This window comes from Dipteris shenzhenensis, chromosome 19, assembly GCF_047967505.1.
Source record: "Dipteris shenzhenensis isolate YYH24624 ecotype China chromosome 19, Dip_SZ_1.0, whole genome shotgun sequence".
NCBI classification, from domain to species: domain Eukaryota; kingdom Viridiplantae; phylum Streptophyta; class Polypodiopsida; order Gleicheniales; family Dipteridaceae; genus Dipteris; species Dipteris shenzhenensis.
In genome coordinates, this window is record NC_141614.1 from 34381098 (window position 1) to 34407036 (window position 25939).

The window sequence follows — 25939 nt, forward strand, 5'->3', positions numbered from 1 at the left end:
AGTTTTCATGCTCTATCTAATGGTGATTAAAAATTGGAATTTAAAATTCCAAAAGCACTATTTACTGACAAAATATGGAGGAGAGATGAGAAAAAAGGGATTATAACTTGCAAACTAGTCTTATGTTGGGCTAATTGGAGCTACACATGTGCATTTGTACATTTTCATGGTTGTATGAGAATGAAAGTAAGTAAATCATTTTGTGAAATCTACAAAAATATGTGCACATCTATGTTTTCATTTTGTTCTCTTTTCCTTGTTTTTTAGGACCCTTCATTGACTCTTTAGAGTCCCATATTACACATATCTCCCTTATGAAAATAATCTCTAGGTTTCTCAAATTTGAGGAAGTGGAAGGCTCCTCAAATTTAAATACTACAATAGTGTAGGAGGATCTTAAATATATTTTAAAAAAATTATATTATCCATGTTTGGACGTGGCATTTCTTTGAGAAATACGTGCTTCAGTAGAGGTTCCTATAAATGGTAGCTCGAAGAATTTAGCTCGAGGGTTTTAGATCAGTAATCTTGCATGCCCATGTGTGTGTCTGTGTGTGTGTGTGAGAGCGGTGAGAGCTCGTTGCCCGTCAGCGTCCAGTGCCCTCCAGCCATCGTACGGCAGTTTCCGTACAGATCCCAGCGCCGCTTCAGCTGCTCCGTACAGGCGTGCCTTTGCTGCTGCTCTTCTGCACCTTTCGTACAGCCCCCTTGGTGTGTGTGTATAGTCCACGGTATCTTTATGCGATTTCAGCCAGGTGTACGTGTTTCGGTATTTCATCCTTGCCAAGTACCCTCCGCAGATTCGTCCGTACATTGTACGGTCGTCGTACGGTGTCCGTACGACCGTACGATTACGTACCTGCCCTATATTTCCGTACAGTTAGCCTCCCCCCCGTGCAGCCTGTGCATACTTCAACACAGCTCACCATAGTCCGTACAGCCCAGCACCTCTTGTCGTATAAGCTTTTGGGGTTTTTTTGCTTCGTTGTCTTCCCAAACAGCCCTGTTTTTTTTTCACCAAAATCTTACCTTTCCCTCTACTTTTCTCCTCACTAGCTATATTCTCCTCCCCCTCCCTTGTGGGCTTCCTGTGGATACTCCTGTGGCTTTCACTACCCCTTTACAGATATTTCATTCCCAAGCTCCCCCTCATACAAAGTTATGGCAGAATACTCATATGAAAAAACGTTTCAAAAGGAGCGCTCGGCTCCCTGCAAGAAGCAAAAGCAGGTTGAGGGTCAGCATGACCCGGTGCATGACACTCTTGAGGCTCAACTAGTATATGATGTCATGCATGAAGGATTTGCAGATACGAGAAAAGAATGGAAAGACTCGGTTCCCTCAGTTGGCATCATGGTTGAGGTTGATGAAATTGTGGATCGAGTCAGAGAATATGCTAAGAATGCAGTCATATTATTTTTTCCAGGCCGGATGCCACCTGTTGCACAGATAGGCAACTGGCTGACACGCACATTGGCTGGCTCTTTTGTTCGTAAAGTCCATTATGCAACCAGGGGCTTTTTTTAGGTTATCATGGTGGATGAGATCCACAGACAAATGCTTTTGGAACACTCGCCTCTCTTTTTTGGGCAGCAAATGGTGCATGTATTGCCATGGTCTCCCACACGGGACTTTCAGGCTTTAATCCGACACAGATGCCCGGTTTGGGTTGAAGTTGATGACTTCCCACAATGTATGGCCTCACTTTTGCCTAAAATTGCAGCATCTTTAGGTAAAGTGGTCTGCCCACCGCGGCCAAATGGCAACTCAAACAGATTTTGCATTCTTTGGGACACTGATAATCCCACACCGGACTCTTATTCAGTCACGGTGAATAATGTGAACATGGGCAGTGCTTTTTATAAACTCAAATGGGGTTTATTTGCAGGGGCCTGTTTTGAATGCAAAAAGTTTGGACACATGGCTTCGCAGTGTCCACTGAACCCACATAAAATGCCTCATGTCACTTTGCCAGTCCACAGGCCCACTAAAGATGCTCCTACTCCAGTTGCCAACAAAAACAAAAGCAATAGACAGCATTCTGGGAGTCAGGATAAAGGCAAAGATTCAGTAGCTACCAATGCAAATCTCACTTCACATTCACCTCCTGCTACTCAATCCTTGTCCAAAGGAAAGCAACCTTCAACTGATGGCTGGCAGAGCCCAAGAAAGGTTATTTCTGCTCGAAGAATTCCACCCCCTCGCACTTGGAATGGTGCCTCTTCTAGCGGAAACACCCCAGAGATCAATACAGGAATTGGGATTACATGGGCTGCAGTAATAGCCAGCAGAACACTCTTCCCTGAAGAAGAGGTTGCTGCTTTGCTGTCTACTTCTCAGGCGACTACTTCTTCTCAGGGGCGAGGCCTCAAACCTGAGATAGAAATGCAAGGCTGACCTCATGCATTTTGCTGCTGTACATAGTTGTTGCATTACTATAAATATCTATATATATGACTGCTCACATCACCTGTTTTACACTCAATGTCCAGGGCATGTGTGACAGTAGGAAATGGAAATCTGTGTGGTTGTACATCAACAGATTTCAACCTGGCATAGTGGCATTACAAGAGCACAACCAACATATTTATGCAGGCAAGACAGGACACTACTGTGGGTATGACATTTTCTATGCTGGGGAGCACTCTTTCTCAGGGGTTGTCTTTCTGATCAAACATGAGCTTCAACCAGTCATTGCATTAAATGACAACAAAGGCAGATGGCTTGTTCTCCAATGCATTATTAGAGGAGAGGTGTTTGAATTTGCTTCAATTTATGCACCTCAGTCATCTCGAGACAGAACTGTAATTTGGCATTCTATGCAACAATACCCATGGAGATCTCATGCCTACATATGTGGGGATTTCAATAATGCTCCACAACAGGGAGACAACACTTCCAGCCACGATCATATGTTCTCCTGAAAGGCACGCCTGGTCTCAACTACTCTTGCATTTGGATCTAGTTGACCTTTGGAAGGAATTGCAGCCTTTGTCACCGGGCTACACTTTTCAACATAATGCTCTTTCCGCTTATAAGGCACGACTGGATCGCTGGTATAGTGTTGCTCCCCAACAAAATGGGGATTTCGCATGCAAAATGTGGATTGACTATGCCTTTGTGCATTCAGACCATGCACCACTATGGCTGCGGTTATCTTTTCATAAGATGCCAGATGATAGATTGCCACAAAGGCGACATTTAATCATCAACAACAGTTATTTGCAACATGCTGAATTTAAGGCAATGGTCACTGAAGCAGCTCATTGTCTCTCATCAAGCAGCCATCTTCATGTTGATGATGCTTGGGCTTCTTTTATTTCTAAAATGCAAATGCTGGATTAGAGTTTATGACAAGTCTTACATGAAGACTCTGAGGGAAACCATTGCTCAGGCCAAGTCTACTTGTCAAGACCTCACTAAACTCAGTCATCATCGTTCGTTGTCCATGCATGAGCAAACCACATTATGTCAGGCAAGACTTTGTCTTAAACTAAATGATCACAGGAAACTGGCAAAATGGGAGACTAGAGCAAGACAAAGAGCCTTCACAGATAAAGGTTGCTCTTCCAAAGAATTTTTCAAGAGTTTGCATCAGAGGAGAATCAAAACAGAAATTTGCAGAGTGCTTATGCCTGATGGATCATGGACTACTTCACGGTCACAGCTTGCCTCTGTTTGTGTGCATCACTTCTCTCAGCAATTTGGCTCTGCAGCTCCTCCCTCGCAACAGGTTTTGCTTGCACGAAATTTACTGTTGAAAAATGTTTCTCCAATCATTTCCCATACTCAAGCTTTGGAATTGGAGGAACCCTTTACTGAGAGGGAACTGTCAGATGCCATCAAATCATGTGGCAGATGGAAATCCCCTGGATGGGATGGTTTGAAAGTCGAGTTTTTTCTAGCATACTAGCCTATTTTGAAGCATCCATTACTATCTATGGTGAATGCTGCATGGCAACATCAGAAAATACCAAACACATGGAAGAGAGGTCTTGTTAAACTCCTTCCTAAAAAACAAATTTGTGACTTTGGCAGACTGGAGACCTATCACTCTTATGCCTGTAATATACAAAGTCACTACCAAAATGATTGTTGCTCGGCTAAAGGGGTTTTTACATGATGGGTTGCATCCTGCGCAATATGGCTTTGTCCCGCGTAGGCATATCACCGATAACATTGCTAATGCCTACATTGGAATTGAATATGCCAAATACACACAGCAGGATGTTCTGTTATTGCAAGTTGATATTGCCAAAGATTTTGATACAGTTCATTGGGATTTCATTTCATCGACTATGCAGGCTTTGGGTTTTGGCACAAAAATGCAGCAACTTATCAATTGGCTATATCAAGATAGTGAAGCTGCCTGCATACTTTCAGGAGATATTTCTCCATCCTGGACTCTTGCTTGCTCTGTCAGACAAGGATGCCCACTGAGTGCTTTACTTTTTGCCATAGCCACTCATCCACTGCTTCAATATCTGGATCACCTCTTGGACACTGACCAGCTGCACGGTTTGGAGATCCATGGCAGTCGCAGCATGATTGCTCAAGCATATGCCGATGATTCTTTCTTTACTCCAAAAAATACTCGGGCTGATCTGTCCATGATTATGCATGCTCTTTCTACATATGGATTGGCTGCTGGCCTTCGAGTAAATTTTCAAAAATCAAAATTGTTGCCTTTACATCCACAGGACTGGCACAACCTTTTGTGGCCTGGGGAAATTGTCCCTGCTTCTCAATTCATTCAACATCTTGGTTATCCTTTAGGATGGGGACTCACCCGTTCACAACAAACTGATTGGGTGCTAGTAAAGTTGAGGGAAAAACTTGAATATTGGAAGCCTGCAACTTGGCCATTACATGTTCATCTGCGCATTACACAATCCATTTTGATAGCATACATACAATTTTATCTGCCTCTCACTATGTTTACTAAGGCAGATTTGGTTTCATTTATGTCAGCTATCATGGAAATTTTCTGGCGTTCAAAACATGGCAAGAAAAGTCTCAGATTACTCTCCATGCATCGTCTCTGTTCTCCAAAGATGCACGGGGGTCTGAACATTCTCAATATTCAAATGCATTTACTTGCTCACAGGGGGAAAATGATGATGCAATTTCTACAAGGAGATCAGCCTTGGGCTTTTATGATTCGCTCTCTCTTATTACATCTTCATACATCTGCTTTTGGGAATTGGCAGCCTACTCAGTGGGAATTTTTATTTGGCTCTATCCAAGGCAAGATCAGAGGATGCCCTTTTGTTTCTTCTCTGCTTCTTGATTGGAAACACATTTTATCCCACTTGGAATGGAAAGGCAGGGACTCTCTCTTGGGCAACTCTTTGAGGGTAGAGAATCGCTTCCACCCACGTTTAGCCATACAAGAACCTCGACGTTCTTATTTTCTCTCCTTCAAAGGCATTTCATCTGTGGCGGATGTACTTCACAATGATGGCACAATTCTATCTTTTTCTTTGGCTACTCGCAAATATGGCTTGGGAGCTCATTATCGTCCTTTATGGCATAAAATTTCAGCAATGCTCCAACCGTACTTGCCGGTACCTCATTTAGAAATACAGCATCGGCTTGAGGATTGGATTTTACGTTCTCCTTCCTCATATGTCCGTCCTTTGAAGCTTTCACATATCACAGTGTCATCATTGTATAGAGTGTTATTACCTCCACCTTGGATTTCCAACAGAGCAAATACTGTTTGGCATATGGATCGTCCAATGAAGTGGTGGAGAAAAAGGCTGCGTCTCCTTTGGCATTACAAAGTCCCTCTTCGACAACAGCTTTTTCTATGGCGAGTTCTCCTTGGCATTTTTCCATCTAGACAGTTACTCGCACACAAACATATTGCTTCAGCTATTTGCCACAGATGCTCGCACTCTACTGAATCAGTGCTCCACATCTTTAGGTCCTGTCCAAATACTTCTGATTTCATTGCTCTCATCAGACAGAGGCTTCGACAGCGATTTCCTACTGTTACTTTTGGCAGATTTTTCTGGTTGTTTGGATTTCATCCCCAGAGACAGGGTTTTGATTTATTTTTTATATGGGTGCGATATTGGACCCTATGGACTTTATGGATGGATAGAAATCATAGAGTCTTTGGTGATCCACTATTTTCATCCTTTCTTTTTTTCAAACGATCTCTGCAACAATCATTCTACGATTGTTTTCAGACTCGCTTGATTGATCAGGATGTGTATACAGCCTATACTGAGATCTTTTCTTGAGTAGTAGCTACTTCGTTTTTTGAAGCAGCTATGAATGTAATTATTATATAGAAATAAAAGCTTTCTTCTCACTAAAAAAAAAAAGTGTGTGTGTGTGAGTGAGTGAGAGAGAGAAAGAGGGAGAGAGAGAGAGAGAGAGAGGGAGAGAGAGAGAGAGAGAGAGAGAGAGAGAGAGAGATTAACGTCTATGGGAGGCCTCATGGACCTATGAGACAAAAGACAATCTAGAGATAAAATCATAAAAGCCGTTGTGGGCTGAAGCAAACTGCTCGCTAAGGCCCTTGTTGAGCACTAAAGTGCTAAAAATTAATAACAACAATTTATGGTATCAGGTGCTTAGAGCTAATGCTTTGAGTACATGTCGAGGCTCCATGTATCCAGGCTCCATGGTGGCTCTTTGGTGAGATGCAAATATCTCTCGAATATGTGGTCCTCGAGCTGTCCCATGCGGTGGGGGGAGGGAGGGGCATGGTCTCCTCAATCTCTGTATCTGGTGGGCTACATCAAGGGTAATGCCTCATCTATGATGATCTCCTCTAAGGACATCCAAGATGGGCTAGACCTTGATTGTGTGTGCCTTGGCAATCTTTGTGTCACCTGTGATCTATGTGTCCGTCCAATATTGGGTGGTGATGGCTCTCACTCCTACTGACCCATAGTGCCCTCACCACATCTAGGTCATCCTCCTCAACATCATCTAAAGGGTGGGTTCAAAATTTTTGGTTGCGTAAAGGTCTAAATGTTATTAGCATTCGTTTCCTCAGGAATGGATGTATTGTCTTCTTGTTTGAGAAGCTAGAGATGGCTTCAGAGGTAGTACAAAAGGGTACATGGATAATTAGAAGCCAACCCTTGTATGTTCAAATGTGGGATCCTCTTTTAATCCTCATTTTCCACTGCCCTCCAAAGCCCCAATTTAGGTAGAATTCCTTGATCTGCCTCTTTCCGTCTTCCCGCAAGTAGAGGCCCTCTATGCCCCACTAGGTCAGTTCTTGGGTCTGGAAATGGAAAAATTCATAAGCCTAAGAGGTAATCCTCAAGCCTATGTCTTGATGGATCTAGCGATAGAGCCACCTAACGTCATTCTCATGCTCAATGGCAATGGAGTAGAAATTATTCAAAAAGTCTTCTACAAGAATATTCCCAACTCCTGCTTTCTATGTGGCTTAGGCAGACACTTCATCAAAGATTGTTCGTCCAAGAACAACCGTAGAAAAGAAAGTACTATATTCGGGAATTTGGGAACTTTCAAATAGTTTGGGAGTTTCCTATATGGTTAATATTTGGCCACATGGTCAAATCTAAACCCATTACTTGACAGTGGAATCCATCCTAAACAACATATTAGGAAATCCTCCCAAGTCCAACTTTCAAATAAGGGTTCAAGTTTTGGCCACATGGTCAAATCTTAAATGGGGTTAGGACATGCCAGCAAAAGATTTCAATTACCAGTGCAGCTTTGTAGGCATTCCACGACCTACATCAGTTGGCCACTAGAGGTCCTGTCATGAAAATAGCATCTTGGGATGATCCACTATTTCTGGTCATCACTGATGTAAGCAATGTAGCCATCGGGGCAGTTTTATAGTAAAAAGAAAGATCCATGGCATACCACAGCAGAAAGCTAAACCATGCTGAAAAGAATTCTTGGTTTATGATAGAGAATTACTCAGCATAATCTAGGCATTGAAGTATTATGGATGGACCTTCACTGTCAAGACAGACCATCAAGCGTTAAGTGGCTTCAGACAATACCTAGCTCCTAGTGGAGCAATCGGAAATCCCGATGGAGTCAAATCTTTCAGTAATTTGGAGGCATGATTGAGTATTTCCCTGGAAAGATTAACCCATCGCTGATGCTCTAAGCAAGAAAGCCTCCATTCAGACTATAGGAAAGGCCACTGTACTAGAGATTTTAAGGGAAAGACCTTGACTCTATGAAACACAATACATCAACTCACTATAGTTTGGCACTTAATATCAGTTTGCCTTGACTCTTGCTCTCGGCCATTATTCAATCTAAGATGGATGGTTATATTGCAATCATGGACTTTGTGTGCTCAAAGAATAGTGGCAAGCTCTACTCCATGATGCCCTCACAGGTGGCCATAGAGTCATCAATAGTACATTGGAGAAAATAGACCCGTATTTTTACTAGCCCAAAATGTGAAAGGATGTATATAGCTAAGTGCAAAGATGCCAAAATTTGCCAGAACGTAAAAGTGTCCCATCAAAAGGCGGTACAATTGAGTCAACCCTTAATGATCCCAGAAGGTCTTTTATGGTCTCTATGGCAAAAGGGATGTCAAGTCAACCTTTGTCAATGGTGATTTAGATGAGGAGGTATATAAGGGTCAACCACTTGTCTTTGTTTAAAGGGGAAAGAACAAATGTGGCAAGCTCCACAAGCCACATTACGATTTAAGGAAGCACCTTGGTTGTGGTACATGAAGATAGATGCCTTCCTTCAAAGTTTTGATATGAAAAGGCCGGAGTCAAGCCCTAATCTCTTTATGCTACAAAACATATGATGCCCTTCACGCTTGTCATTCTCTATGTGGATCATCTTATTACAAAACATCGGATAACTTCATGCTTGTCATTCTTTATGCAGAGCATCTTATTACAAGCAATGATCAAAAACTCATAGAGCAACTCAAAATAGCGCTACACGAAGAGTTGAAATGACAAATTTGAGGCAACTAAATTACATTTTGGATGTAAAAGTAAAGCAATGGCATTTTTATAAGTCAAACAAAGTATGCTAAGCTTAGGCTTGCTGAAAAATCTTCACATGCAAGACACCAAACTAATTTCAATTCCCATTGAAATAGGATCAAAATTTGACACTAATGTGGATGAGCCAGATGAGGATGCCACATTGTATTATCATCAATAGGCCTACAACTCTTATGTTGATCAATAAATGACAGATTTAAAAGTCAACCATTGGCAAAAAACCAAAAGATCCTATTGTAACAATGATTAGGACAGAAAATAAAGTTCATTGCAAGCTACATGTTTTCCCTCACATTGGTGAGCAAGATGTAGAGTACAATTTCTCTTTCTTCAACTAAGGCCAGGTATATGCAACAATATATTAAGAGGCTTGGTTTCAAAGATTAGTTGTTGATCTTAAGATGATTCAATTCTTATTGGTTGTGACAACAAATCTTGCATTGCTTTGGCCAAGAAATATGTCACTATAAATCTCTCTCTCTCTCTCTCTCTCTCTCTCTCTCTCTCTCTCTCTCTCTCTCTCTCTGTATGTATGTGCGTGCGTGCGTGTGTGCGTGCGTGTGTGTGTGTGTGTGTATGTATATATATATATATATATATATATATATATATATGTATATGTATGTATATGTATATGTGTATGCATATATATATGTATATGTATATGTATATGTGTATGTATATGTATATGTATATGTATATGTATATGTGTATATATATATATATATATATATATATGTATGTATGTATATGTATATGTGTATATATATATATATATATATATATATATATATATATATATATGTATGTATGTATGTATGTATGTATGTATGTATGTATGTATGTATGTATGTATGTATATGTGTGTGTGTGTATATATATATATATATATATGAAATGTAAATATATTAAATTCTATTTATATTTATGTAAGTAGATTTATATAATATAAATAATTTAATCTTTTTTAATTTACTATTTTGTGCTTCTTGATGGCAACCTTGGCTCACAAAACCCTCTTGGACCAACCGTGTGCTATGTTTCCAAAATCCAGCTCCAGCTACCAACTATCGTATCACTATAAGACTATAGTATGTATTGTGAATAGATAAATCAATAAATAACACCCACACACCGACACCCCCCCCCCCCCCCACACACACACACTCTTTTTATTTTGTAAAAGATACATTTCATTTAGAAAAATGTACAGGATTTCAGATCCTCACCAGACAGTATTTCATCCTTCCACCAGGACACGAATAGAATACAAAATGCAAAATCGGTGTTGTTTGCGGCGCAAGCACAGAAGCGTCCGACTCATGGAGCCCCCCCCCCCAACATGTGGTGTAGCAGACCAAGAAAGGGAAGGCCCTGTCAGAGAGAGGAACCTATGTGGGTGCCGTCCAAGGAGGCGGCAGAAGCTTGTTTAAACCCTTAGGGATCCCAAAGCAATCAGCATGGGAACAACTCTCACCAAGAGCCAAAAAGATCTAGGATCTTGCCACCCACACCTCAACATGGGAACAACTCTCACCAAGAGCCAAAAAGATCTTCTAGGATCCTGCCACCAACACCTCAGTAGAAGCAGCAGTCAAAGATCCTGAAAAGGCTCGAGCATATAGTGGCACTTTCAAAAGTAAGCTCCCAACAATAAAGGTACATAATGTTATTCTAAACGAAACCACTAAGTGGCTCTCCTCTTGTGCGGTGGTGGGATGATGTTCCTCAAAGGCTAGGTTAAAAAGTTTTGGTCGCGTAAAGGTCTAAATGTTACTAGCATTCGTTTCCTCAGGAATGGATATATTGTCTTCTTGTTTGAGAAGATAGAGATGGCTTCAGAGGTAGTACAGAAGGGTACATGGATGATTAGAAGCCAACCCTTGTCTGTTCAGATGTGGGATCCTTCTTTTAATCTTGATTTGCCACTACCCTCCAAAGCCCCAATTTGGGTAGGATTCCCTAATTTGCCTCTTTCCCTCTTCTTGCAAGTAGAGGCCCTCTGTGCCCCACTAGGTCAGTTCTTGGGTCAAGAAACGGAAAGATTCATAAGCCCGAGAGGTAACCCTCAAGACTGTGTCTTGATGGATCTAGCGCAACAGAGCCACCTAACACCATTCGCGTGCTCAATGGCGATGGAGCGGAAATTATTCAAAAAGTCTTCTACAAGAATATTCCCAACTCCTGCTTTGTGTGTGGCCTACAGACACTTCATCAAAGATTGTCCATCCATGAATAACCATAGAAAAGAAAGTCCTGTGGAGGAACCAATCCCCCCCCCCAAGAATGTGCAGCTGCAGCAGAACCCAAAACCAAGGCTCACGAAAAGGAGAACATCCAGTGGAGGGAAGTTAGAAAAGAAAATGAAGTAGACACGAGTGCGACCCCTGAGGAAAAGTTGATAGAAAGCTCAGAGGAAGAAGAGATCATAGAGAATACTCAGAATTTTGAAGCTCAATTAGAATGAGCGAAACACACTGCCTTGGGGAAGGATGACCCTCCATTCACCTTGGTGAAAGGGAGAAAGACTATCCAGGCTAAAAAACAAAGTCTACAATCATAACCCTCGAGTGAGAAATCCAAAGACCCAAGCTCCATAGAGAGAGAAAAGAGAAGGATGTCGAGAGGCTTTACTCTTTCTCCTCAATTTAACTTCAAGAAGAAAAAAAATAAAAGTTTTACCCAATGATGTAGAAACAAGAAAAGTTCTCTTTCCTAAGTGTAAATGTACAAGGAATGTCAAATAGTAATCTGCAAAAGATGGATCCATGCTAGAGGTCTCAACCCTGACTTCTTAGCTCTTTAGGAAGTCAAAACTGGGGGGCCTAAGTTAAGATGGCAACTAAACCAGATTGATGACAAAAGATTGTGGTTCTATACTGAACACGAAGAGGATAGAGGGGGGACAGTTTTGGGCATTGCCAAGCACTTGTCTCAAGCCGTAGGAGGGGTCCTATCCACCTTTGGTCAAAGTCGAATAGGGGTTGGCTTCATTCACCCCAACCTAGTGTGCCAGATCTTCTCAATCTATGCCCCTACCTCTGTTAGAGATAGAGCACTCCTATGGGATGGCAAGATTCTACAAGACAACACTATCCTCTTGGGGGGCTTCAACATGGTCGAAAGCAAAAGAGATAGATGGAATGGTTTAGGTAATGTCCTAAGAGGGAGCAATATGACACATTGAAACAACCTAAAGGACCAAGCCTTTTTTATTGATGCATCAGAAGATACTTCTTTCACCTGGTCAAACAGCCAGTTAGAACAAAACCTCAAAAAACCTCGTCCGGGCAGAGCGTACTTCTCTAGAAGAATCTTAGATGACGCTCTCTGCCATAAGGCCAGCACTCTTATGTCCCTCCCCTTCTTTGATCACAAACCAGTTTTAATCTACCTCGAAAAGAGTGAAGGGAGGAGCTTTCGATCTTGGTTCAAGGTGAACCCTTTTTTCTTCCAACTACCATATGTGCAAACTAATATTGTAATAATTTGTCCAAAGTCCTTCAATGGAACTACCAGTACGTTGGATAAATGGGTGAGAGCTACAAAGCGTAAAAGTTGCTTCTTGAAGGCTATCAAGTGAAGATCAGACAAAGCTAGACTCGGGAGGCGGCAAGTACTAGAAGATCAGATAAAGGGTCTTGAGGATGATAATTCACCTCAGGGACAGACACAACTAAGGAACGCAAGAAACAACATGAAAGCTAAGGCAGAGATCGAAGCAAGACAGGCCATAATCTACACAAGAGAGTGGTGGGCAGGTAAAAGCGACAGAGCCAATGATGAAATGTTCAAAAGTCTCCAAAAGAAGCACGCTAAGGAATCGTTAAATGCCCTCCATAAAGATGGGAGGATGGTGCAAGATCCAAACGCGATTATGTTATTAGTCTTGTCCCACTTCCAAAATATACTTGGAGAGGCTGAGGTACTTTCAACGAAAAAACTTAGAGCTAGAGCACTGCCGACATACTAGAATCAAGCAGGTCTCCCCCTTTGATTGTCAGTACCTAGACAAAGACCTCACACTAGAAGAATTAAAAGGAGCAGTTGATGCGATGGCGAAAGGTATGACACCAAGGGAGGATGGGCTCCTAGTGGAATTTTACCAAGTTTTTTGGGACACAGTGGGCCCCTGCTTAATGAATCTTTGGCAAGAATCAAAAGAAAAAGGATTCTTGGATCCAAGAATCAACACATGGATGATCAAGCTAATTTCGAAAGGAGGCCCTAATGCTGAACACTAGCTATAAGATTTTTTCCAAAGCATTGGCCATCAGAGTAAGGATCAAGATGCAGAAGTGGATAAGAGAAGAGCAGAAAGGCTTTATTCAAGGGCAGCATATCCTCGAGGCAATCCTCACTCTCTTGGAAGGTCTTGAACTAGAGGAGGAAACCCAACAAGATATTTTCTTCCTCAAAGTTGACTTTGACAAAGCTTACGAAAGGAATGGGGCTTTATCCTATCCTCTTTATAGGACATGGGAGTAGGTCCCAACTTCATCTCGTCCATAGATGCCCTCCTCTCACAAGCCAGAAGAAAGATAGAGATTAATGGTAAGGCTTCACCTTAGGTCCATCAAACAAGGATGCCCTCTAGCACCCTTGCTTTTCGCGATAGCAACGGATGCCCTTGGTTGGCTTATTCAAGATAAGGTGGACAACGGAACATTGAAAGGTATCCAGGTTGAAGAAGGAAGACAGAACATCTGTCAACAATTTGCAGGCTGACCCCCGCACAACGATGAGCAATCAATGGCTGACATTTTGGATTGCTTAAAAGTCTTTTGTCTAGCCTCAGGCTCCAAAATCTATCACGAAAAAAATAGCTATATATGATACCATGAATCCACCTCCCCAGTTCCTAATAGACAAAGGATGCAAAGTCATAGGAGGAAAAGAGGTCTTCTAATTACTAGGTATTCCCATGGGCTTCAGATGCTCATTAAATGATCGATGGGACTGGGTAATCGGCAGAATCAAGGATAAAATCAATAAGTGGCTAGGCCTGCAACCAACTCTCGCAAGGAGAAAGCTTGTCCTAAATCCTATATCTATTTATCGATTCTTTACTTTATTTCCTGTTGGGCACCAACTAAAAAGAGTGGGGGAAAAATTAACAGCTATTTTCGGTCTTTCCTGTGGGGGGGGGGGGGGGGACACAAACCACCACAAAATGGCCAAAGTAAAATGGCAAGTCTGCACGATGCCCAAAGAGACAAGAGGGCTAGGTATTGTGGATATCGAGAAGTCTGCGGCAAGATTCATGAACCAATGGATAACCAAAGCCTTTCTAGATCCCGACTCAACTTGGGCTACTTTAATCCATTGCAACATAAAAAAAGTCAAGCTCAAAAGATGCAGACACTGGAAGCAGATTCCATTTGAGGTTGCACTTCGGGGCAAAGAACCACCTGTCGCTAAAGGATCGGAACTTTGGAAGGGAATGTGGCAAGCCTGGGAATCAACGCGCCCATATATCACCTGGAAGGGCTTCTCAAGAAAGACGGGTACCTTATGTAGCCAAGACCTAATCTGGTTCGATCTAATATGGCCGAACTCACAGGGGAGTGACGAAGACCTGAAAGGAGCTCTTTGTCTTAACAAAAAGAGCATAAGAGTGTGGGGGAATCTCTTGAACCGAGAGCAAAGAAAGTGGTTGGACGATGAAATATCGATAGCCAACTATCGAATCAACAGGTTTGATTTGAGACTGATACATGAGAGAACTAGTATGGTCGAGAGAGAACCTCCCATGGATGGGAGGCCGTCTCAAGCCATCCCTAAAGGAGTTCATATGGGCAACTCAAACTCAGATGACTCCTATCCCCATCCGGATAGAAGGACAAGAAGACGTAATAATCCTCCTCAACTTGATATGGCACAGGAGAGACTCGACCAGAACCTGGAAGAAGAGATTCGAAAAGATGTGGGATAAGAACATCTTAGAGAAATAGTTTGTTAATCTTGCACAAAGGAGTTTGGACAGCCAGTCGAGCGCGGAGGATAGGTCACAGTGACGGAATATGCAAGAGATGTAGGTGTGCACAAGAGGACATTCCACACCTCTTCCTTAACTATAGACTTTCCAAAACTCTGTGGTCTTCAGCAAAGTTACAACATGCCAAGCTCCCGTTCAACTTTGCCTACCTACGCAGCACACCTAGCAGAGCTCTCCCCAACTGGAATGCTATTTGTGCTTCTGTGCTATGGTCAATTTGGTTTACTCGATGCACAAAAGTTTTTAACGATAACATTATTGATACTACTGATTTTTTTCTAAATCTATATATGCAACTAGGAGCGAAGTGATAATCTGCAGAGAATTCTCCAACCCCAGACTCAGCTACAAGTGTACGTCCAGAAAGAGGACAACTTGGCAAAAGAGAACACGCATCCTGGCACAACTCCATAATCTTGCACAGAGAGGCAAAAGAAAGGGAGGAAATGCGATACCAAGAGCAGAGCAATTAGGCATCCCAGGGAACGCAACCTCTCGCCCCCACTCAGGATGTTGTCCCCGCCTCTATCAGTTCCACTGCTGCAATTATACCTGTTACTCTTCCTCCTTTACCTGACGAGAGCACCGCGGTGCGATGTGTGCCACCCACTCAAGTTCAGAAGTTTGCTAACCCCAAAGAACCGCAGAGAACCTCACCATGCCCATCTATCTTCAAGAGACCTATCTCACGTGCTGACCCTACGAGCACCTCTGTTAAAGTGCGCAGCGAGAATATGTGAAGAGAACGATTCCTCCAGTCCCTGCAACGACCACACAGAGAACTCTCAGGGAAGGCTCAAAAGCAGAGACACTCATGTCCCTACATGCATATCCTAAGTACTGTTGTTATCACAATGGTTATGTCGTCCCGAAGGAAGAGACGAACTGACGTACCTATCACTTGGCCCAGCTCAGCACAACTTCTTTTGATAGATGAAATCCCCTACTTCTCACAGTACTACTTCCCCCCAAGAGAACTTTTGATGTAAAAAACGATTGTTTCTATTTTTCACATGATAATATAAATCCGCATTTTATTTTTTATTTTAAAAAAGAATAGTACGACCATGGTACGACGACCAAAGGCCCATTAGCGGCGCGCTTGTGCACACACATGTATGTATAAACCTTATAAGTATCCATGAATAGTCATAACTTCTTGCACGCACGTTACATATTATAGTCTTATAATGGTACGATAGTTGGTAGTTGGAGTCAGATTTTAGAAATGTAGCACATTGTTGGCCCAAGATGGTTTTGTGAGCCAAGATTGAAGCAAAAGTTGGGAGAGGGAGACACAACGCATCGACAAAAGCAAAAAGCCAATAAATGAATAAATAACCGTATGTAAGTATATATATACATAAACCTCATAAGTATCCGATGTAAATACATTAGATTATAGAGTTATAACTTAGATGCACATTACATAATATATAGTCTTAAGTCTTATGGTGATATGATCGCTGGTAGCTGGAGCTGGAGCCAAATTCTAGGAGCATAGCACACTATTGGCCCATGATCGTTTTGTGAGCCAAGGCTGAAGCAAAGTTGGCAGACACAGCGCATTAACAAAAGCACATAGGATAAAAGTAGACACCCATGACATTAGACTCGCAAAATAGGTATTGTATGGACGTACAAAATTTTTAGTTTTATGAGAAACTTAACATACCTAAAGAGTACTAGAGAGTACCTAGCATATCTAATGTACCTAACCATTAGGGATGTGACCTAAACACAAGATAGATGGTATAGTAGAGCTATATATGTCTTTACTGAGTTAAAACAATCAATCCATCAAGTTGCAAGATAACTTGTCAAACCAGCCTTTATGCGGCCTTAAAACACACCTAATGCATTATCCATATCAGGAATACTTCAAAGAGATAGAAATATGACACATATCCTTAATGTCTTGAAGAGAAATAGTGAAGGAACAAATGTTGTTGTTCCTTCAACAAATGCTGAAGAATATGTACGGAAATGAAGATGTACATAACCAAAAGACCACTAGGTAAAAAAATTTAACTACTTAGACTGAATGGCCTGTTATATTCTGGTGGGCTGATGCAGGATTGGGGGCCTCAAACTTCTTACTAGGCCCTCGAACTTCTTACTACAAAAATGTGGATCGAATACTTACACTCCATCTTATTTAGATCCAATAATTTTCTCAAACTTTATTTGACAACATTGACTATGAAACTCCCACAAGGCCTCCGTGAGAGCTTGTATCTCTTCAAATATATGCATCCCAAAGGTTGAGATTTAAGAAAACTTGACCCATCTGCCTTCCCCCGTCATCGCTTTATTTTTTTTCATCATATCAGAAAGAAAATGAGGAACTTATCACGAGATGTAAATTTGTGGTTAATCAATCACAGAACAAAATGAGATTTTACAAGGGGAAACCCCCAGCCCAAATAAAATAAATACAAAAACAACAGAGCACGACATTCATTCAAGGTCGTCCTAATTGTTCCCCATATACATCTTAGAGAACATTGCATTGTTCCGTTGTTACCCCATATACATTGAAGACCCATTTTTCCTGAACTTGAAGGAGCTGCTCCTGTGCCTAGGCCTTCACCATCTCTCTGTTCAAGAAGGCACTGGAGATTTCGTAACAGCTGCCTCCATTTTGGGCTCTATATCTGTAGTGATGTTTCTCCAGTAACGTCATCAAAGGACTCTTTCTGCATATCCTGAACAGCACAATGAAAGGACGTTGCAGCACGAGATCTTCACAAATCTTCCCATTTGCAAGGTACACATAAATGACGAGGCACATAAACTTGAGCATTTTTGTGTGCGCTTCTGAAATCATAACGTGAAACGCATATTACAATTGCTCCAGTATAAGGCTCTCCTTGTTTCATTGAAAACCTGACGCATCCATTCATTCATTCTCCAGTGCAATCTCTGAATGGCAAGTCTCCTGACTCTTACAATTCTCAGTTGTGTCACAATCATGTTCCAATCTGCTGAGAAACTCCTCATCACTACAAGCCAACATTGCCTTTAGATCAAACTGAAGCCCTTTTTCAGCAAGCATCTTATGTCTCGGAGCAATCCTTGATTCTAGAGAATAGCTGAATAACCTATCCAGACATACAAGAATCAGTTATGCGATATCCATCTTGGTTTATGCCAAACAATCACTTTCTTTTTCACCCACAAAAAAACACAACAAACTTTGAACGAACTAGTGAATTTTTTTATGCGGAACAATCAATTTGTTTTTTTTCCACAAAACTTTGAACTAACTATGAAATTTTTTAAATTGGACCGACCTTTAATTACCACATCTCCAAGTTAAGAAATCAAACAAATTTGATCTGTTTTGAAATGAAAAGTTCTGTGCATATACAGAACGACAAAGATACTCCTGATAGACTTGTTACCTTGGAAACTTAACGACTTCTTTCAATGGCCTTGCCATGACGTAGATCGTGTACTTGAATTTTGGTTTTAATATTGACAGACTATACTTAAGAAGCATTGGAAAATCAGAAACCATTGCACCTATTTCCTGTTTCTGAATGCCATGAAAAAGAAAAAATTTCACAACAATCTCAAGTCTGTTAGGCAAGCTGCGTGCAATAAGATCAGGTTGCATTGAGAGAACTTTTCCCACTTTCTCTGCTGGCACCCCTGCCATTTCCAAAAGGAATTTTACCTGAAGATTTAAACAGTGAACAAAACATATTTTATTAGTGACATATTTTATTAGTGCACAGATCCTTAGATGAAAGCACAAAAGATGGAGCTCTATTAGCCAAAAACAAGCCGTAGTTAAAATAACACAAACTTGCACCTCCCTCAATAAATTGAACTGGGAAACTTTCTTACCAGGGGTCGAATTTTCAAGTCGAGGCTGTAGCTCAACAACGGGGGAAACTTGACAATAAGACTGCCAACAGCCTCCTCTTGCACACCCACAGCGCGCAAAAAACGTATCTGAACATTAAGACAGTATTCAAACTTTAGTGATATCTGCGAGTATGGCATAGCATAATTCTAGAAAAAAACAAGCTTAACAGTCTAAGCAAACAAAAAATACCTTTGGTGCGATGTTATCAACCAAATTGAGGCAAAACACAGATGGTTGGACACAAAGGATTCGCCTCAAACCATATCCATCTACTCCAAGATAATATAGTAATCTGATCAGAGGCTTCCAATCATCCTCAATACTGCAAGCAATTAACTGAGGTTTGCTTGCTATCACCTTACCCAAAGTCTTATCATCCAAACCAAAGCCCTTCAAGTAGTCCAACTGCAATTATTGCCATAAAATGACATGATAAAAAAGATTAGCAATTTTAATGTTAGTATAAAATCTAACATTAAATATGAAAAAGAAAAAGAACTGAAACTGACATTTCTAGCTTGTTCCTGAGCTCCCTGCCCACCAAACCACCTCAGCTGTGCCCCTCTCCCTCTTCCTATCTTTCCTTCCTCCATACTGCCCTCCCTCCCCCACCCCTGCCTCCCTCTTTCCACCCCCTGTTCCACCTTTTGCTCACGTTTTTTGCAGCCATTCATCCCCATCTGGTCAACCTGGTATCTTGCCCACCATGCCCTGTTTCACCAGCCTATGTAGAAAATTCAACCAATCACATCCCAGAACAGTGTCAATGAGACCCATGTCCAATGCAAAGATATGCATGAGACCCATGTCCAATGCAAAGATATGCGGAAGTGTAACCATGAAACTGGTGCATCTTCGTAACACAATCATGTGTTACCCATTGGCAACCTCGACTCTCGACCCATGCTCAAACTCCATGGCTGCAAAACTTTACTTTTTGCAAGCTCTTAATGTTTGTAAACTGAGGATATTGTCCATCAACATATGAAACAATTCTGCCGTAAATGTTACCTCTCAAACTAAGTGTCTCGGCACTTTCAGAGTCCATCAATTCAACAAGGGATATTGAATAGAGCTCTAACTAGGCATCCAAATAATGATCCTCATCCACTAGAGTTTTAACCTTTGCACCATTCCGTGCACAGGGAAAGAAAAGTGGCGACCATCAAGCCTTTAAACTGTTCCACATGGTAGGCCTAGGCTGATTTCATTGTGCAATGGAAGAAATGACAGTTTCTTGCCGGCTATGAACAAGAGCTCTTAATGGTCCTGTATAGCAGTAATTACAACCAATTTTTGATGGAATTACTGGGAAGAAAATCCACATGTCCTATTAAAGATCCTTGTCTTTGGAAACTTACATGGATGTACTCTATGATGTTCCTAACCAGCCCATGCCCATCTTATAGAACACTCTTTACCATAGCTTGCTTAAACGATATACCTTCATAAGACTAGAATATATTCGATCTTACAAATTAAAATTTTGTATAAAACAAGCAAAACAACAAAGGAAAGAAGGGAGTTTGTAAGTGACTTTAGACAAAATTATGAGAAAGGGAAAAATAAAAAAGAACCATAACTTAAAAAGCCAAGCTACGCTTATGTTCTCATCAGTACCCAAGCATAAGCTGCCATCTGGGTTTCAGAAGATTCCAAAATCTCATGGGTAAACCCAATGCTTACTAAGATTTGAAATCGCAACCAAACAACAAAAAATCTCCAGCATCTCTTTTCTCCTCAGCCTGATCATTCGATGCAAGTGAATGCAGCCAGGTCTCAATTTCTTGTGCATGTTCAGCCTATACTGTCTCGGGAACAGGCTCATGCATTGGAGCAGCCCTTTATGCTTCATGAACTGGATGATGCTTTGAGTCATTTACGTAAAGGCAGCTCTCCTGGCTGGGATGGATTGACTGTTGAATTTTTCCGTGCATTTTGGGGTGATCTCAAAAACACTCTTCTTCTTATGATCAATCATGCTTGGGCAGTACAATCTCTTCCTCCTTCTTGGAAACATGGCCTTGTCAAATTGATCCCCAAAAAAAGGTTGTGTGAGACAATGGCTGATTGGCGGCCCATATCTCTTATGCCAGTCATTTACAAACTCATTGCCAAAATGATTGTCCTTAGGGTTCGATTTATTTTGCAAGTAGCACTTCATCCCAGGCAGTATGGGTTTGTTCCTATGGGTTTGTTCCCAGAAGGCAGATTACTGACAATATTTCCAATGCTTTGCTTGCAATTGAGTATGCCAAATATTCCAAACAAGATGTTCTCATTCTGCAGGTGGACATTGCAAAAGCATTTGATACTATCCATTGGGATTTTATTTCTCAGACCATGCATAAGTTGGGATTTGGTCCTCGGCTGGTCCATATTATTTACTGGCTCTATTCCCATGCCACTGCGCAGTGTTTGCTTGGCGATGGGTTGTCAAGAACCTGGACTATGACCCGCTCAGTGAGACAGGGTTGCCCTCTTAGTTCGCTATTGTATGCTATTGCTACTCATCCATTATTGTTGCATATGGACCATCTTGCAGCCACAGGGCACCTTCATGGATTGCAAATTCCAGGAGCACAGCCATTTCTTGCACAGGCATATGCTGATGATTCATATTTTATGCCCAGGAATTCTCAAAGTGACCTCTCTCATTTGATGCAGACTCTGAATGATTTTGGCATAGCTGCTGGACTGCATATTAACTTTCAGAAGTCAAATCTTCTAGCATTGAAAGAAGCTGATTGACATGCACTTCTCTGGCCAGGCCACATTATTTCATCCCATACCATTGTGAGGCATTTAGGGTATCCCATTGGCTGGAATATTACCCCTCAACAACAGCTTAAATGGGTGCTTCAAAAGATTAATAAGAAGCTGGAATATTGGCATTTGTCCACTTGGCCTCTACATGTTCGACTTTGGATAGTGCAGTCTATCATTATGGCATATGTGCAATTTTACTTGCCTCTTCTTCCATGGTCTATCAGGCACTTGGCTTCTTATATGTCCCAGGCTATGGAGATATTTTGGAAAAGCAAATCTCACAAAAAGGCTTTGCGATTACTTCCCATGCAGTCTGTTTGTTCTCCTAAGACTCATGGGGGACTGAATATACTCAATCTTCAATTTCATATGTTAGCAAGAAAGAGCACTATGATTGCAGATTTTTTCCAGCAACAACAGCCATAGGCTATTATGTTAGCAGCTATGTGTGGAAACATGACGTCCCATTCATATGGGCATTGGATTACAGATCACTGGGAAGCAGTCATGACCACTTTTCAAGGGAAAATTCCTAGTTGTCCTGTTTCTACTGCTTTTATTCATGATTGGAAGAGAATTCTTTCTTATGCTAAATGGTCAGGTGCTTCTTCCCATCATGGTAATTCTCTTCGCTTGGAAAGCATCCATTGGAGCAAGGTGTTTGAATCGCCTCTTGCTTTACAGGCACCTATTAAAGCATATAATATTATGAAATTGGGCATAAGAATTGTTGGAGATGTTGTGGATCAACATGGTTATGTGCTTTCATTTCCACAAGCTTGCAGGACATTCCCCTTGGGTCTGCATCATAGACCCATTTGGAGAACACTTACAATTATGTTGCAGCCATTTGTTCCTGTTCCTCCACTGTTTATAAGGACAGACTACTGGACTAGAATCTGGTTTCCTCATCTCCTGCTACCTGTTCACTTTCAATGCATAATCTCACTTCCTCGATGGTCTACAGGTTCCTTCTTCCACCGCCATGGATTGATAAGCATGCCAACACTCTTTGGAATTTGGATAGGCCTTTATCTTGGTGGCAATCACAACTCAAGAAAATTTGGAAAGCCAAATTGCCATTGAAACAGAGGCTTTTCCTTTGGAGATCTATAGTGGGAGCTTTTTCTATTGGGGTGAAATTGGCAGCACGTCGTATTGCTTCCTCTTCATGCCCTCGTTGCTCTCATCCCCGCGAGACAGTTCCCCACTTGTTATGGTCCTGCCTGCACTCTCGAGTATTGCTCACTCATGTCTCTCATTTGCTGCGGCTTCGATTTCCCTCTATCAGATTCAGGAAACTATTTTGGATATTTAGATGCTTCTCATCTCAGATGTCTCCTTTCCTCCTTTTCTTTCACTGGGCTCGTTTCTGGCTACTATGGACCATTTGAATTTTGGACACAGAGATTGCATTCTAGGATGGGACAACAGTTTCCTCAGGCATATGCCTTCTTCAGAATGTCCCTCAAGCAATCTTTATATGATAGTTATGCTGCAAAGGACTTGGATGCTACTAGTCTTGAAGTGTTTTCTGACTATTTTTGAGTTCTTCCATTAGGCTCCTTTTGGAGTCTAATGCCATGTACATTGATTTCATGTTAATAATATAGCTACTGGTTTCACCAAAAAAAAAAAAGTGTGTGTGTGTGCACATACTCCGAATCTTGATTATACTACCGTCTTGTCATATAATGACATCTTCTGATGCTTATAGCTGATTGTCCCTTTTTTCCGGATTGTTCCTTGTAATATAATGACAATTGGAAGTGTGACATTACACACACACACATGCACATATATATATGTATACACACACATACATATGTGTGTGTATGTATATGTACACACACACACCTTTTTTCAGTGAAATCCATACAATTATATTAACAAAAGTTGTCTCCAAGAAGGAGAGAAATTGGATCTTTAGAGAACTTGTATATATGCCAGGTACTAAGAGTAATCCAACTCGCCCACATGCAAACAGTCATAAAAGTATTTCTTGAGGGACGTAGCACACACACACACATATATGTACATGTACATGTACTTACTCATGCATAAATGCATACATACATACATACGTGTGTGTGTGTGTGTGTGTGTGTGTGTGCAAAAAGCTGGCAAGGCTTGTAGTGAGCAAGCTGCCTCAGAGCTACCAGGCTTTATCAAGAAACGAACAATGGGTCAAATGAGCAGCCCAATTACTTTTGAGGAGCTTCGGGCCGGGATTCTTGAGAAAGAGCTTTCGAATGAAGATGTACGATGGCGCACACCCTGACAAGGTTCTCAATGCCCAGCAAAGAGCAAGAGCAAAGGAAATAAGGAAACTCCAAAAAAGGAGGATGACCTAAGGAGAAGACCAACAGCAGCAGTAATGTCGTCATCCCTGAATTGTTTATCATCATTGAGGAGATACCCTTGATAGCCAATCAGAACTAGAAGACATCTGGTATGTTGAGAGTGGTCACCTATCTCCCTCTCTCTCTCACACACACTGAAATACCTCTCGCTCTTGAAAGACAGCAATTACTCTTTGATTCACTACGAACCTCCTTCGTAAAAGACAGCAAGCACACTTTCCTTTTTGCTCTCCCTCTCTCTCTCTCTCAACAGAGACACTAGGGCCCAGGACAACATGTCGGGCTGGACCCCCCCGAAGGTATTTTATTACTTGAAGAGAATCTGTTACAAAAGTTCAGCGTAGAGCTGTCTGATACACCCTCTAATCCAAAACGTGAATCCTTCATTACAAGAGCTTCAAGCTCATTTCAAATTGGCAACATGCCACATGTCTAAAATTTAGACTAAGTCCTATTACATGCCACTAAGGGCCATTCTGGAGTCTTCAAAGCACTTGGTCACACGAACCGCCTCCTAGATGCTTATTAGGCTCCCGTAACGCTTAGGAAAAATAACTCTTCCTAGTACCTGCAACAATTAATTAAAGCGCACCACCATGGCACCCATTAATTGTTAGCGCTTTGCATGCAAATAATACACTGTGGACTAATTCTAGTCACGGTGGGCGTCCCCACTGAATACATGTGCACACCTAAACAAATATAAAAATATATATTTTTTCTTTGGTTGACCGGAGTCAACACTCTTGATTATAATCAAGGAGCTTTGACCAAGGGTCGAGGCGCCTTAATTATAGCCAAGTCTCTCCAACCGAAGTTGGCACATCTTGGTTAACCGGGGTTAACCCTCTTGGTAATAAACCAAGTCTCCCCGACCGAAGTCAGGTTTACTTGACTAGAGTCAAGTATCTTTGACCGTAGTCAATCCTTTGACCATTAAAAGAACTCTTTGACCATAATTAACACATAAAAAACTCTTTAATTATGATCAAATAAATGGTCAACTATACTTTGACTTAGGATATTTACATTGTGGTGACACACACCATGTTTCTAACATGCTATCAGAGCAAGTCAGCCCTACCACATCATCATCATCTCCAGCCCTAACCCTAATCTGCCTATGCAGTCTCCTCCTCTCAGCCGCCTTATTTCCGCCTCCTTTCTGCCATCTCTTTGCAGCCATTAGTTACTGTTTTCGCCTCCTCTATAGCCAGCCACTTCTTTGTCCCTTGCTGCCTCCATTGTTGCCTTCATTCGAGTGCTCTAGGCACCCTTAGCCCTCTCCCTATCGGCAGCTCCTGCAAGGTGCACCTGCATGTGTGAAGGTTTAGCAGCCTCATAGCTAGCTGGTCGGCGTCCAATATTTCGAGGCCTTTGAAGGCTTTTTCAAGCTATTCTGAGGCTGCTACTGTATAACCACTCTCAATAGAGACATTTTCGAGCAGTTCCCTTGCCTTCAGCACATTTACTTCTGCTGTTTTCTGCATCAGAGACCTGCTACAGCGTTCGGAGCTGTTCTAGGGAGCCGTCTTTCATTTCAGAGACCTGCTTTTGCAATTCGGAGTGCCTTGGTGAGCCGCTTTGAGGAGTTCAGACCTGCTGTAGCGCTTAGTTCTGCATTTCGGGGCTATACTTCCTGTTTCTTGATTTGGGTTCACGTTTGGAGCTTCACTAGGCATCTATATCTTCTCTTTTACACACAAGGAGTTTGCTATGTGCCCAGACCAGCCCATTCCTTTGCTGTTTCTTCATCTCAGCTTGCTGCCCGCCTTCACGAAGGTTTTTGACTTTGTTGTCTTCTAGTTCCTTGCTCGTGGAGAAGTTCAAGGTGTTAGAAACGTGGTGGAGAGGGACAAAAAGGGGGTTAGGGTGTGAAAGAAATGAAATATAATGAAAGGCTATCTTATTCATAATCATGAGAAGTACAAACCTTATAGGC

General features: G+C 41.7%; 1 protein-coding gene across 2 annotated transcripts in view; it reads right to left on the minus strand.

Moving 5' to 3' along the window:
- Positions 1 to 17295: 17295 nt before the first annotated feature.
- Positions 17296 to 25939, minus strand: part of LOC147890381 (transcription termination factor MTERF2, chloroplastic-like) — a 52653-nt gene continuing 44009 nt past the window's right edge. The window contains exons 3-7 of one of the 2 annotated variants that reach the window (XM_087390628.1): positions 19228 to 19270; positions 19055 to 19134; positions 18844 to 18951; positions 18396 to 18670; positions 17296 to 18092 (exon numbers count right to left, since the gene is read on the minus strand). In XM_087390628.1, coding sequence (XP_087246754.1) covers positions 17891 to 18092; positions 18396 to 18670; positions 18844 to 18951; positions 19055 to 19134; positions 19228 to 19270 — 708 coding nt within the window. In that variant the 3' untranslated portion in view covers positions 17296 to 17890. Of the gene's footprint in view, positions 18093 to 18395; positions 18671 to 18843; positions 18952 to 19054; positions 19271 to 25939 lie in introns of both variants that reach the window. The other variant, XM_087390629.1, reaches the window with a different exon arrangement.